This window comes from Styela clava, chromosome 2 (assembly GCF_964204865.1).
Source record: "Styela clava chromosome 2, kaStyClav1.hap1.2, whole genome shotgun sequence".
NCBI lineage: Eukaryota > Metazoa > Chordata > Ascidiacea > Stolidobranchia > Styelidae > Styela > Styela clava.
The window spans coordinates 12,424,881-12,441,599 of NC_135251.1; the positions used below are offsets into that span (position 1 = coordinate 12,424,881).

General features: G+C 35.6%; 2 protein-coding genes across 2 annotated transcripts; both read right to left on the reverse strand.

Annotated features, from left to right (window-relative positions):
• Positions 1-451: 451 nt before the first annotated feature.
• Positions 452-14,111, reverse strand: LOC144431278 (choline/ethanolamine transporter flvcr2a-like). The gene is made up of 5 exons (XM_078119190.1): positions 14,048-14,111; positions 13,585-13,695; positions 1,975-2,296; positions 1,092-1,750; positions 452-843 (listed from the first exon to the last, which is right to left on the reverse strand). Exons 1-5 carry the CDS (start codon positions 14,109-14,111, stop codon positions 452-454), a joined length of 1,548 nt encoding a protein of 515 aa, XP_077975316.1.
• Positions 14,112-14,537: 426 nt separating this feature from the next.
• LOC144431279 (uncharacterized) lies at positions 14,538-16,058 on the reverse strand. Its single transcript, XM_078119191.1, has one exon. The coding sequence runs from the start codon at positions 16,056-16,058 to the stop codon at positions 14,538-14,540; it is 1,521 nt and encodes a 506-aa protein (XP_077975317.1).
• Between the last annotated feature and the right edge of the window lie 661 nt (positions 16,059-16,719).

Consider the following 16,719-nt stretch of genomic DNA (forward strand, 5'->3'; position numbering starts at 1 on the left):
TAATGTTAACGGATAATTCTTTCTCTGACTGCTGTTGGACTATTAGTCCATTTTGTTTGCTCAAATTCAGATATTTATTTTCATCGTGCAAGAATCGATTGAAAACAATAAACACACATTAAAATAACAAAAAAACGGAAACTGTTGAATCTAGCAATTGATGAGAGGTCACGAAAGCTATCTTGTCTGTTCAATTCGTGCATTTCTGCTGGATAGGAAAGTTTTTCACTTAGTCATGGGACTATCGAATCTGCTGTATGGCCTTGCAAAAATTGAATATATCTCGGAATAATCGAGGATTTCGGCTAATTTTCATATTCAAGTGGAATGTGCAAATATTGACAAAAATATTCCACTTGTGGCCGCCAATCATTATTTGTGTCCATACAACGTCCATACTAAAATTACATAACCAATTGCAATGTTTTTGGTCAACATGTTCGACTGGCTTTTATTCATCTCTCCGAGACACCGAGTTTGATTTCATTCTTTCATCCATTGCACTTCGTTTGTACTTCGGATTTGCGAGTAAAAGTAGAAATAAAGCTAAGATATTAGCTATCAGGGGCACCAATGACGCCATTGCTTCGCCGTAAATTTCTAATATGAGTCGTTCCAAAGAAACGAACAGTACTGAAGCGAAATTAAGCGGCACGACGTACAGTGCCATCAATATTAGATTATTGACAGGATATGTAGCTTCAAGCAGCAATTCAGGTATGGCGACTCCAGTCGGCAATCTTATAGCCATTATTAAAGGATATAATATTCCGATAGCAATGATGTTTTTGAAGTAATGACCGAGGAATATTCCAAGTGAGCACAAAACTATTGCAATGAATGCTAAAAAAAATCAGAAAAATCTATTTACATTACATTCTATATTTAATTGGTCATTATCCTATACTCAATATATTTCATTTCGTCAGAAGACTTCTGCGGTTTGCATTTTATAACTGACCATCGAATCAATTTAGACATAAATATAGGAACTACACTATTTGTTCCAGTTATATAATAATAAGCCCGATAATATTGCACTTTTTTTTTATAGTTTGACACATCGTTCTCAACTTGCCTAGGATACTCACATACTATACACGACTCCTTGTAGTAACCGAATCTATCCAAGAATCTTCCTGTCGCGAAAGATGTGAGAGCTGCTACACATGCTCCAATGGTCCGTAGCAATCCTGGAAACGAATCTGACATGCTTGGAAATGTCTTCAGTATCATGGAAGAGTTCAATACTTTTGTCGTACCAAATACAGAAACTGTTAATGCACGGGATGTAGTTAGCAACAAAAAATTCCGGTTTTGTAGCAAATGGACAACTGTCTTTAAATTTACTATACAATTAGCTTCTTTTTCCTCATTTTGTTGTTTTATTATGTTTTGTTGTGCAGCGGTAGGAGGAGACGGGGGGTGATCAGCAGCAAATATCCACATGGAAATTGTTGATACGAATAGCAAAAAACAAAGCACTCCAAATGTTGACGCAAAAACTTCTTGAATCTTATTGGAAGAAATTAACCCTACGTTGGCATCAGTGGCATTACCAAAGATGCCTGGAAAAAGTGCGCCAGAAAAGGCATTGCCAAAACCTCCTGCAAGCCATGTCATACCAATGACTGTTGCCCTTTCATTCACAGGAAACCAGCTAGCGGCAAGTGTCATTGGAAGAACGTAGAAAAATCCGTCAGATATTCCAACAAGGGAGTTTCCAATTAGCAGCAAATAGTACGTCTTCCTAAAAATGGTATACACGGTTTGGAATCATTCATGATATATAATTTTCCATGCCTGTTGAATAAGTAAAAATATTTTGGAAAAATACTTAAGGTATATGGGCACCATAAAAGAAAGAAAAAGAAAACCAACTGCAGCGGAAATCTATAGAACATTACAAATATTAGGTTTTTTCACTTCTCAGGTTCAGCTAATCATTGTGATGTAACTGAAAATTGCACAAACCTGCTGATAAATCCAAGCACGTTAAACAGCATTCCAAGGAGTGCACAAACACATCCAAAGATCAATTGCATCCGAACACCAATTTTTCCTGCGAATAGAATCAAGAAGGGTGTCATAAATATCCCGAAGGCATGAGCTATGATAGGCAGAGCATCTGTTGCGTAAGGAGTTTCTTCAAAGAATGAGGTAACGACGTTGTTCACGGTTCCGTAAGATAATGTTGTAAACTCATAGTTGAATATACCTATACTCAAGGCAGCTGCAAACATCCATCTTATAGAATATACAGTGTATTGCATCGCTGCTACACTTCGTTTAAAATCTGAAAAACAGCAGCAGAGTTTGATAGTCTTGACAAATAAAACGTTCTCACGTTCATTTATGTCAAATGAAATAATAACTTTCTAAAACCTAAATATAGCATATAAAAATGCGGTTTGGCATTACTTATTTCCTACCTCTGTGCAGAAATTTGATCAACTAGTCCGAAACTAGTGCGCGTAATAGGCGCATAAGGGCGTACGCGCATTTTGAGCATTTCGCGGTGGATGGAGCTGCCGCAAAGCCATGGTGATATTTCCAAACCACGGCTGCTATGACCAAACTCACGGCGACTGACTATTTAGCTGCCACAAACCGATGGCGAGCTGCTGTATCCGCGGCAGCAAATTGAAAACCGATGGGGGGTGAAATTCATTGAGGTTATATACATCTCAAAGGTGAAATTTTGCTGCCGTAACCACGGCAGGTTGGCCGTTAGGACAGGGCTGCCTTGATGGCGACAAATATGGGATAATTTGGAGAAAAAAAATTTATAGATACAGTTTAGATGTATTTGGGGTTAGGTTTCAGGTTTAAGTAGATATATTTTCGCATGATAAACTAAAATCTGGTACATAACATTGGTCATAACGCGATAAACCATCGAAAGATCCGCCGCGGTTCGTTCGTGGCAGGAGCTGACACGAAGTGGTAAGAACTTCGACTTCGTAATACGGCACTTCATCGTTTTCTATGTACTGTTACTAAACTCGAAAAATTATATATGTTCCTCAAACGAAGGCAAAAACGGAAAATTTACGCACAATTTCCTCAAGAATTATATTGTGATCGAAACTGGAATTGTGAAACAGCTACAGTAACTTACAAATACCCGTACACGGACTGCTACGGTGATGATTGATACGTCTGGTCTCAAAGTGAACTAAAATACCAAATGAAAAAATTCACAATGTAGCATCTAATCCTTTACGTACCCATTCCTCACCTAAGCTCAAAAACGTCTTACTTTTGCGTGGCTTAGTAATTTTTAATATTGTTGACGTCAACACCCAAAATGTCGAAGGGAAACGAATACCAACAATTGACAATAACAATCTTCAACCACTGATAATATTCCAAAGCAATTCGTCCAGTATTTAAAGAGAAAAGCGATTTTTCACAACAAAAGAAAAAGAATACCAACATTATAACGAAACGATTCATAAGTCCTCTTCGTGTTCAATAATACTATCTCTAATGAACTACTTTGGTTTTCCATACCATTATGGCATTAACAAGAAAATATATAGTAATAAACATGATTGATAAGAGCGGTATACCTTAGCTGTTATTTTCTTAGCGACTGAGCCATAATTTGATCGTTCCTGATAATCATCAATAATTTCCGTTTCGTTGTATAGGAACGTTAGGACGAATTCGTTAGGACGAGTTTGACTTACAGGAAAAAATAGGGATTGAATCCAGTTTATCAACGTTTTAAAATTTTCAACGTTCAATTTTCCATCAATACCAATACGTATTAAGACATTCGCTAATTAACCGTCACAACTACATCAAATGACAACAGACAACATCCGTTTTGAATTTTTCCTATTAGTCGCGGGCGCATATCTATAAATGACATATCCATATGTACATTGGTGATATACCATATTGTATATTTATTTCATCATTTGACTGGAATTAGCAGATATGGCAGTGATCATTTACCTTTGTATCCATATAAGCGAGGTTTATTCTTTTATTTATTACCATGCTAACGCACATAATCCATTCGCCAAAGCCGCTCTGAGACTGGACAATTCTTTTATTGCGAATCCCAGCGTTATTTGTCGCCATTCTGCCTGCAATATTTATCCCGATCATGACTTTGCGTATGAGATCAGGTCGGTTCTGAACACTGATAGTTTATTTTTCACTCGGAGCACACGCCAAGCACCACCATTTATCATCGCCCACAATAACACGATACTCTCCCGAAGCACAAGTTGTCACTCTAGCATGATGCAGACGACTACTTTGTCGTACACCATTAGGTTCTTTGAGAATTGCTCAGTGCGAAAACGAGGTACAAAAAGATTGAACTTGATTGAGATGCGAGTGTTATGATAATACATGGTGGTAAGTCGAACAGAATACTTGTCAAAAACTGCGGGAAGACAATTGTTTCAAAATTGGTGCAACTTTAGCAATCTCAAGTGTATGAATGTCAGACAGTTACATGGTATGTGGTGTTTAAGTTTTTACTAATAGATGTGGTAGTGAAAAAGAGCAAAGTAAACAGTTTGCACAGTGGCATTATCCATATAATGCGTAAGTTTTTTCGGGATCTCAACCGACATTGACAGTCTCTAATGCATTTCGATAGTATGCATGTTCCATTTTAAACCAAGATGGCGCACAACCTGAACTCAGGTTGTGTAACAGGTTAAGGTTCAGGTTATGCGACATGTTGGTGCGCATACTTCAGGAGTACCATTATTAAATTTAAATCCCGAAATATTTATGGGACTGAACAACTTCTAAGGCAACCTCCTGATTTTGCTTAAGATGTTGGGATGTTTTGCACGCGATTTAAGACTGACGATCATGACTTCGGATTTTGATTCAGATGTTGGGATTTTTTGCACGCGATTTAGGACTGACAATCATGACTTCGGATGTTGATTCAGATGTTGGGATTTTTTGCACGCGATTTAAGACTGACGATCATGACTTCGGATTTTGATTCAGATGTTGGGATTTTTTGCACGCGATTTAAGACTGACGATCATGACTTCGGATTTTGATTCAGATGTTGGGATTTTTTGCACGCGATTTAGGACTGACGATCATGACTTCAGATGTTGGGATTTTTTGCACGCGATTTAGGACTGACGATCATGACTTCGGATTTTGATTCAGATGTTGGGATTTTTTGCACGCGATTTAAGACTGACGATCATGACTTCGGATTTTGATTCAGATGTTGGGATTTTTTGCACGCGATTTAGGACTGAAAATCATGACTTCGGATGTTGATTCAGATGTTGGGATTTTTTGCACGCGATTTAGGACTGACGATCATGACTTCGGATTTTGATTCAGATGTTGGGATTTTTTGCACGCGATTTAGGACTGACGATCATGACTTCAGATGTTGGGATTTTTTGCACGCGATTTAGGACTGACGATCATGACTTCGGATTTTGATTCAGATGTTGGGATTTTTTGCACGCCATTTAGGACTGACGATCATGACTTCGGATTTTGATTCAGATGTTGGGATTTTTTGCACGCGATTTAGGATTGACGACCATGACTTCGGATTTTGATTCAGATGTTGGGATTTTTTGCACGCGATTGAGGACTGACGATCATGACTTCGGATTTTGATTCAGATGTTGGGATGTTTTGCACGCGATTTAGGACTGACGATCATGACTTCGGATTTTTCAACATTCACAGTAAGACTGTTGTATAACATTCAATCAAACATTTCATATATTTTTGTGTTCACGCTATGTTGGAGTGTGATCAAGATTTTGGCACTGGCAAGCAATCAGGTATTATCGACGAAGAGTTTGGATAGAAGTTTCTAGCATTTCGTCAAATCATTTATAAAATGTAAATAGGCCAAGGGTCCAATAATCGAACCTTGGACGATTCCACACTGAATACGCAACATAAGGGATCTATGCCAACCTAATTCAACAAACTGAGATCGACCACTCAAGTAATTACATAGTTTGCTTGCACTGTCTCTAACATATCAACTTTTGGATGAGGATTCGATGGCTATTACTGCAGTGTTCACTCCGATGAGATTATGAGCGCAAAGATGCCTCGAAAGTTTAAAGAAGCGAAAGTGCCCCGGCCAATTTTAACAAGTAGGGTGCCCTGGCCGATTGTAGTAGGGTGCCCTAGCTTTCGTTTCAACTCTTTTGAATATAATAGATAATCGAAAAAGCGTTGTGCGTGTTAAAAAAAATCAATCAATGGAGTCGCGATTTATTCGAATCGTTTTGTTGTTATTTTGCGAATAATCGAATCGAATTGTAATATAATTGAAAAGCACACACGATGTCAAATGCCTTTTGACCACTTTTCGTGTGTAAAAGACTTTTGCCTGTCGATCGGTGGTCATTGTGCTCCAATATAAAAGCGGTTATCAATCTGCGACATTTATAAAGACTATTCTAAATTTCTTTGCAATGGTTTTAACTATTATAATAATTGCGGAATCAGTGATTCAATCTGGCGGTAACCAAATTGCGTTGTTCAATCTTCATTGTTTCATACATGAGCTAAATATTGGATATTCGCCGACAAGAAAACGAATACTATAGCATTCCCTGAAATGCCGCAGACCCAGCATGAAATATATGCACCGATGCCACTTGCGCGTTTCCATACATTACATTGATAGGAACAATGACAAAAATGAGTTTTCTTTCGTGAACGTACGCGAAATACAACATTGGTAATTCTTGAAAACATGAATATAAAAAATGAACAAAAGATATGCTGGTGATCCCCAAATACTTTTGAGCGTGTCGCGAATTGGAATAAATATTCCTTATTCGCCCAAATAAACGATAAGATACCGAAAATTATTGTTGTAAGAAAAGTAAGATTCTCAGATATCGGACGTCTAGTCGCGATATAATTGTTCATATGTCTTTTCACTCATTGGATCACAATCGACAATTCACACTTGTTTCTTTCGCTGATTCGGCAATCGTTATCATTAAGTCTTTCCGTCAACCTCGAAATAAATATTCTTTTGTGATATATTTTCAGGCCTTATTCTTTCGCTTCTGATACAATTAGCCATTCTTCATTGAGAAACCGTGTTTATTTAATAACTTTGTTCATTTTTTGATGTTGGAACTTGGGTTATCGATAGTTTGTTAGCAGAGACAATGGCCAAAAAAGGCCTAAATTTATATTTCATTACCAAACAATATCGTGTCACGTATCAAAACTTTCTGAATGGCCAATAAATTTACTAAGAAAGGAACGAGGAGTTTACAAATTTTAACTTTCGATTTATTTATTTTCAGTAAGATATTTTTGCACTAGCAAATCGTGAACTTCGGTCACATGACCACTCTCTTTCATAGAAACGCACGTCGTATCCCTACATCTGGTGGATGCCATTGAGCATTTTTGCAAGAGTAGTGGAATCGGAGTGCTTGTATGTAATATCATATTATAAACAAGAAATTATTATAAACAATCTCCCATGTCTGCACCACATAGCTTATAATTTCAGCAAATATCGTTATGTAATGCAAAATTGAGTTATTGAATAAATCGCACGCAGCTTAGTTGTAAAACTTCAAACTTGCATTATGCAAGTTATTGGCTACTTTGAAAATTCTCCCTCCGAAAACAAAAAAAGGGCAATTTCGAATCATTTAAAAACATACGAAAGTGTCTCAACACTTTTACAAAAAAGTTGGCTAGTAGTGAACACTGGCAGTGTCAAAATGCTGTCTTTAGATCCAGGAAGACACAACAGGCAACTCCCCCTATTATCAGTTTTTTTCATGAAATATGAAATTAGATCTAAGATGGAATGGGAAGTCGAATGGTTGAATTGGAATCCACATCGGATTTCTGCTTTTAGGTTTTTATTGCGGTGGTCACCTATTCCTGTATCTGCATCAATGTTTAATGGTATACGTCGCTTAGAAGTGCTCCACGAATGCTCATCGATTTTTACATCACACTCTGATTTCTTTATTTACATACTTTGTCCATGGTAGGAACTTTCTTTTACAAACAGTTTTGTATACCTTACCATCATCGGCCATCGCTTTGTCTACTAGTCTCAATTGTCTGTACAAGTGACCATACTTATATATATATATATATTTCACTCTGTTCGTTTACCACAGCAAAATTTTCAATACTAATTTTGTGAGTTTTCTGGAGAGGGGGCACTTATAAACTGATTTACATGTTTAAAATCACCATTTTTAGTACTGATAGCTGATTTTAGCCTAGTCTGACGCACATTTTCCGTGAATATTTTTTGAATATTAATATATCTAAACTAGGAACTAAAAGTTCGTCCGAGGCAATAATGAGAAATAAATTATTTGATTTACAACCAATTATAGAAAACACAATTGACAACTGACACAAATAACACGCAAAATCGTATAAATGAGCCGATGTTTACAACTATACTTGAATAACTGTCCAAGCGAAGGAAGTGTCTGAAAAGTTGCACAAATTGACATTGTAAGGTCATCGTTGACTTATTGCTAATTGGTAACTGTTGCAGAAATAAGCAGGAAATCGATGCTCGGGGAAGCATCCATACGCATCAAAGGCTAAGTGTATGACAAAGTCTCGATTGACTGAACTCGGCTACAGTGTATTTGTTTCATAGAGTGCTTCTAGGTAGGATGGAATTTACATATATTTCCCGAGGAGAAGTAGAGTCAATATGACGGCTTAATAAGCTGTCGGGTTGAGAACCTACGAACCGACGCAGGGTAATGGGAAGTGTGGTGGTGAGCGTATGCTTAACACTCAGTACAATACGCCACAACGCCGAAGTAGTTTCCACCCCACCCATCTGTTCGCATTGCACCTATATACCGAGCGTATATGAACAGCGTTACATCCGTGGTCGTTTTGATTATTGTGAGCCATCGACTATTCGGTATAACTTGAATTAAAGTTAACGGCTAGAAAAAATATATTACACTAGTCCTCTGATAAAAATATCTTCGTCAAACAGGTGGAGAACCTATATCAAGTGGGCGGCAAATTTTTTTTATGTGAGGCCCAAATAGTGAGATGGAAAACGATTCAAGGGCCAACAATATCGTTGGAAATCAACACGTAATACACTTGTTAGGGGGTATTTAATTTGTAATTAAAATTATTGCGAACGGTACATGTGGCGGTGCAGAGATCGAACAACCGAACGCAAAGAAACCAGTCATTAGCTTTTGTAATACAATCCCCGGATACGCAAAAATGAACGTACCAGAATAGTTGCAATGCCGTTGCTATAGTTTAAATGTATGAACGTTTGATATACAAAAAAAACATTTGGCAAAAAAATTATATATAATGTTGAATTTATAGAACTTTTTTGTACATCATAGCCATAATTGAAATATATTGGAGGCCCACTAGAAAATGCGGCCCTCGATTGCGGTGGAGTCCACAGATTGTCGGCCACTGCTCTATATGATCCTATGTTTCTTGCCATAACATATAACATTATGAACAAAAAAAAAATCCGGGGATTGTATTACAAAAGCTAATGACTGGTTTCTTTGCGTTCGGTTGTTGGATCTTTACACCGCCACATGTACCGGTACGTTCGCAATAATTTTAATTACAGATTTAAATACCCCCTAACAAGTGTATTACGTGTTAATTTCCAACGATGTTGTTGGCCCTTGAATCGTTTTCCATTTCACTATTTGGGCCTCACATAAAAAAAATTGCCGCCCACTTGATATAGGTTCTCCACCCGCTTGATGAAGATCTTTTTATCAGAGGACTAGTGTAATATATTTTTGCTAGCCGTTAACTTTAATTCAAGTTAAACCGAATAGTCGATGGCTCACAATAATCAAAACGATTACGGATGTAACGCTGTTCATATACGCTCCGTATATAGATGCAAACCGAATGCGAATACGAACAGATGAGTGATTACAGTAGATTACTTTGTATGTATTTAAATTGTGTCATTTCCCATATTGTATTTAAAATTGTCAATTTTATGAATTAATTTAGATGTCTTCTTCTCTTATTGTGGAGATAAATTCTCAATAATTTTATATTAGAATATTTTGTAAATTATCTTCTAAAGTAGAATGATCATTTGTTTGCCTCATAACTGATGAACTTTTATCCGTTATACGGCTAAAAAATAAAATATCTACTTCGTACTTTTAAATAAAGCTATTACAGTAGTATTACTACTGTATTACACAAATATTTGTATAATCTTTATTGAATTTTGATACATGCTGAAATAAAACACATTTTCGAAAGCACAAGAAAAAACTCCTAATGCGTTATAATATACACAAAAAAGATATTTCGATGCAAAAGAATCTTTAACTCATTCATGTTAAAGAAATCATATTATATATATACATTTATCTGAGTTAGATTAGAAATACAGAAGTGCCACCATAATAACACAATCTAAATAGTGACAGCAATACTCTATGACAGTTGTGGATCAATGGAATGCGAAGTAGTTTTATTCTGGAGAAGAATATGACAGAACATCCGTTGAAAAATCAAGATCAAGCGTGCGAATGTTTCATTATATCCTCATCGTTTTTCATCGCATGGGTAACCGCAGATAAAACTTGAGTTCGTGACAATGAATCCAGATATGTCATGAGATAGACTTTATATATATAACATCTTGACAATCCTTTGAAAGACTCAGAGGAATAAAAAAGAAGTTTTATTTTACGACAAGTCAACAAGTTCGACTTTGAACTTTGATTCATCAAAGATGTAATAGACTTTAGCAACGGATTTCAAAGACATTCTAATCCGAGCTACCCATAGATCCACGTTGATATATTTATTGGGTGATATGGAAAGACGAGTGCTTGAGACGCAATGAATTGGTGTCGGTTCGGATACATTCCCGATATTTATTGATGCTTCATCAGTCACTAGGATTTGCACGTTTGTTGCTTTGATCGTCACAGACATCAAATCCTGAGTAAATGATCATTATAAGTAATTATTATTGCTCGTACGACAAATAATATTTCCTGCGTGCATGTCGTTGGCAATTTATTTGTCTCTAATGAAGTCTATAATATTCATGAATTGTGTTGTTTAAATATTTATCGAGATGAACTTGATGTTGATAATGAAACAAATGAGCCTAACTATGAGATGTTACTTTCAGTTTCAAAGTTTAAAAACACTGTTATCCAAAATTGGATCAGAAATATTAATAAAATAAATGATTAGCGCGCAAATACATTTCCATAACAAGAACTGTATTCAATCTGATAACGAAATAATTTCATTAAATCGAAATAATTAGATTTAAATTTTCAAGATGGTGAAACAAATGACATTTCCAGGAATAAAATACTCAATCACTTCCAAGTGAAGTGTATACACTCTTCCCATCTTGTGATTTTCTTGATTCCACCTAATTGAAATTCCAGACTGAAAGCAAGAAATCTGTGAAACTCCTGTATTACAAAATACATTTACCAAGTTCAGACCGTGAAAGGTTTTATGCACACTGTACTTTTTTGTGCATTGTTCTATTGACTAGGTAGTACGGCATTATAGCAAATAATATAAGTTTATTGTTTCATTCGATGTTATTTACAGTGTATAGCAATATTAAACATCTAGGTTATCGAGTTACGCTCAAATTGATTTGAGAAAAACGTGAAAATGAGTGAGTGGAAAATATTTGAATTTCTTGTTTTTGAAATTTGTGATAGGAGGTATTCCAATTATTTTCAAGTAAGTGTTGCTTCGGCACGTGAATGTACTCCCACAATTTTTTTTATTATTCAAACTATTTGATAAATTCTCTATATCTTTTTTAAGATTGAGGTGGTTAAATCAAGATTGAGGATTAGGCATTAGGTCAGAGTTAATCGGTGCCTCTGGTTTAAGTCCTCGAAACTTCACACAAAATTTATATTTACATGAACGTAAATGAGTAAATTACTTGTAATTACAATTGTTGAGATAACAGTCAATTATCTCATAATAAGTAGCACCAATAACAAACTGGCTGATACTGGCGGACCACAGTTATAATTTAATTAATGTTGTAACCTTGATATTCTGAAATCCTTTGCAAAAATAAAGATGAAACTTACTATTTTCACAACTTTCTCCCGTATAACCCCACGTGCATTTGCAATTTCTTTGACAACCAATTTGTGTGCAAGTTCCCGAATTATGACATGGAAATAGCAAACATCTGTCAACGACTGCAAAAATTCAAATCATTAACTCGTATTTTGGAATATTGCATTCGAAAATGATCAAATTCAATTCAATTTTTTGTTATCAAGGTTCGTTTTTGTGCTTAGTTTTCTACATTTGAACAAGACCGAATAATTGCAAATGGTGTAAATAATATAATATGCAAATCAAAATCGATTTTTTTCTATGGAGAATTATATATATCATTTGGGCACGGAATGATTTCGAAATATCTTAAGTTTATCTTAATTAATGAAGAAACATTTGCAAAAATTGTGTGAAAATATCAGGCTATATACACTTTTATTATGACATATAATGTGAAATATATATAATGTGTATATTTGTTATCAGTTACATAAAATAATATATGAACCTGACGAGCACCATGTGAGAGCGACGTGTTGGGACAACATGATAAATCGTACCTGATATCTCACATATGTAGCCTTTTTCCATATTGTTGTCATTATTAGCAAACCATCGAATTTGATATGTTGACTCACTGCCTTGCCGAACAAAACGCTTCTTGGTTTTAGAATGAGATCAACCAAAATTTCAAATAAACGAAAAAAAATTCTGCTCATAATCACAGGCTACAAATTTTGTTACACCGCGCGTATATACAGTGTTCTGGCCAACAGAGCCCGGATTCATGATCTCTAATAATATGTGACATAATAGGAGCTTGATGACAACATTTTGTCCTTTGACACTCAATATGCCAAAGCGCGTTCTTCTGCGAGCAATATTAATTAATTGGTTGATTTCAATCTAGAATTACGAAAGACGTTTTTTTAAATTCTGTAAATAGAGCAGAGTTATTTTAGTTTGCTGATTTGTTGAAAATAGTTGGTTTTTCGAGCATGGGGCTTTATGTGACTGTAGTCTCAAAAGTTATCACGTTAAAAAGGTTTTTCGGTTTTCGTGAAGCGCGAAATTTCTATTTTTCATTTCCCTTTAAAGTTAACTCGGCTTAATGGTTACAAGTTTATATACCATATTTTAATCTATTATTCTGAGCGTGATTCTGGGATAGTGTAGACTGTAGAGTATGAATGTGGATTTCTCGATAATAAATAATATGAGTGTGATTTTCAAGATTCGAGTACAAATATCAGATATCGTTTGTGCTGTCATTCGTATCTCAGTGGATTCCAATCACTTACGTTTTCCTAGAAATTACGTAAAAATTTCAAGGATTTTTGTAAATTAATAATTAAGGTTATGCTTGATGCAAACAAATGCTTCGAGACTAAAAATCAGTAAAACAACACAAAATACCCAATATATCGTCTAAAATTTGTTTTAACTGTTCAGGAAAATTTTATTTAATGTTTGGTTTGAGTACATTTGACAATATATATTACGTACTTTCACACTGAGTTCCCTGATATTCTGGCCGACAAGCGCACGTGTAATGCGGCTCTTCATTCGAATTTTGACAAGTTCCCTCGTTTTTGCAAGGTGACATGTCACACGTGTCTGAAAATATAATATGAAATTTTATCTCAGAATAATAACAGGAACAATTGCTAAACAGTGTATTATTGTTAGAGCAATTATGAGATACCATCGATACGTAAAAGCTGAATGTGGATCCACTGATGCTGTGTAGATATCACCAGATGCAGATTGGACTGTGACTTGGAGAACTACAAGGAAACATAGGCCAAACATTGATTGGTTTGCTGCCCTGTGTAAACAATATTTCTTCCCTACAATATAAAAGCAGAAATCTAGTGAATTTTATTTCAGATTGCAATCTTAATCATACGATGCGCAGCAAAAATAACCATATAACACGATATAAAATGACAATATGAATTTTATTTACTATTCAGAGATTCTCCTTGCACCAAAGTCACCAAAGCAAGCAAAATGATCAAGCCAAGCGCCATATTGGTAACAACTTGTTTCTATATAACACTAATATCCTTTCATCTTAATTACTCTGTAAAAGAAATTTCAATAATTTTCTCCACAACTTGATTCCATCATGTATGTGTGTGTGTGGTATGGTAATATATGGCGCTTTAAACAATTTGAGTCTTTTGCGCCAGACAATTTAAATCAAAATTTTGTATATGCCTATAATACTCTCTTGGTAGATTTCACAAAATCAACAAGAGCAGGGAAAATGCTAGGGTCGCGTAAGATAGCTTTGAGTTGAAATTCAATGCCATAATCGCGGCATTTCATCTTTAGTATGCGTCTTTCATTTCTATATGCACGACAGTTCATTAGAAAATGTTCTACTGTCTCTGGATCATTACAGAAATCGCAAAGTCCATTATTATGGCATTCTATTTTATGGAGGTGCCCATTTAAACGGCAATGTCCCGTCTGAAGTCGAAATAAAATTTTGTCCAATATTCGTGGTGACCAAGTGGAATTCTTGATCTGTCTTCAATTGAGGGGAAAATTGTCTTGTAATGAAACGCTTGGTCACTTTGTATAAAATGTTGATCCCATTTATTAGCGCAGAATTGTCGAATTTGTGATTTGACTTTGTTTTGTGATTGGGATAATCTTTTGTCCACATCGACTTTCGCCGCTGATACCTTTGCTATTTTGTCGGCGACTTCGTTACCCGGAATGCCAACATGTCCTGGAGCCCATAGTAGTGTGGTTTTGCATCCTTGTTCCTGTAACTCAAAAAGACAAGTCTGAATATTTGAAGATATATTACTAATTTGATCCGAGTTATTATTTATAGCGTGTATAGCAGACATACAATCCGATATGACAAGTATATTCCTTTTATAGTTATTTTTTGACCATGTAAGGGCACTATATATTGCAAAAACTTCGCAATCAAACGAGGAACAGTCTTTGTCTAGCCTAAAACCCATACGAGAATTATTATATGGAACATAAACCGCAGCACCGCATTTTTCATCAATTTTTGACCCATCGGTATAGATATGCACGTGTGAGTGATAAGATTCATTTATATAATCCAAACTTATAGCTTTTGTTTGGTCGGGCGTATACCAAGGAAAAAGTATATTCGATAATGCATCGTCGATATTAATTTCGTCCAAATACCATGGGGGAATTTCTTCGGCTTTAATAATACTAATATCCAATTTGTCAATATCGAAAGTCCTTGCAATCATACCAAATGTACGAAATGCTGGAGAGTTGGGAAATATTTCATGCCATGAGTGTTCGATGACTTCGTGGCAAGGATGGTCAACAAATGTTAGCAGTTTAGCCTTATATAAGAGGCATAATTGTAGTCGTCTTATAATCAATGGCATCTCATTACAACAAACTTGTAAAGCAATTTTAGGAGTACTCATCATGCCACCTGCAGCGATGCGTAGACATTGAGATTGGATAATTTCGATTTTTCTTATGGCATTTATTGATGCTGAAAAATAGGCTTCCATACCATATTCAATAATGGGTCGAACTAGGGATCTGTACAATGACAAAAGAGGTGATTTGTTAGCTCCCCAGCTAGTTCCAATAAGCAAACGCAGCAGATTAATCCGTTTACTACATTTTTGTACAACATATTCGATATGTCTCTTATAATTTAAGCGCCTATCGAAATAGACTCCGAGGTATCTTACTTCATTCCTGACTGGGAGTATTACACCGTTTATGTGTAGTTGTATTGGTGGTAATTTTCTCTTTCGGGTGAAGAGTACAACTATTGATTTTGTGACCGAGATCTTAAAACCCCATTGATTGCACCAGGACTGAATGCAATCCAACGAGTTCTGAGAGGAAATGATTAAATCTTCAATATTGAGACCAATGTGCCATAGAGCGCTATCGTCTGCAAACAATCCAACATTATCTGATGAAATAGTACTAGGCATATCGTTTATCATTATATTAAATAGCAGTGGACTGATTACGCTCCCTTGAGGAATTCCGTTTTCCAATGAGAATATACTTGAAAGACGACTGCCTACTCTAACCTGAAATGAACGATTTGTCAGAAAAGATGCAACAAAAATCCAAATTTTCCCGGTGACACCAATGTTATATAGTTTGTATAACAGTCCTCTTTTCCATACCATGTCATACGCTTTTTCCATGTCTAAGAAAATGCCAAGTACAGATCTTTTATTTGGTAAAGCTTTATATATGTCATCGTGTAATTTTAGATATGCATCAGTTGTAGATCTCCTCCACATAAAACCGCTCTGTTCTCTACATAATATGCCATTTTTTCAACAAACCACTTCAGTCTGCGAACTATAATTCTTTCCAAGACCTTACATAAATTGCTAGTTAAAGATATAGGCATATATGAAGATGGTTGGTCTTTTTGTTTATTGGATTTAAGAATCGGAATTACAACAGAGCGTTTCCAGGTATCTGGAATACTCCCTTTGTTCAAAATCAAATTGAACAATTTGAGTAATATGTCTTTACATTCTGCGGGCAATTTTATAAGCATCGCGTAGCAAATCTTGTCTAGTCCTGGAGCAGTGCTTTTTCTTGGTTTTAAAACTTGATTAAGTTCTTTCATTGTGATATTTTTAT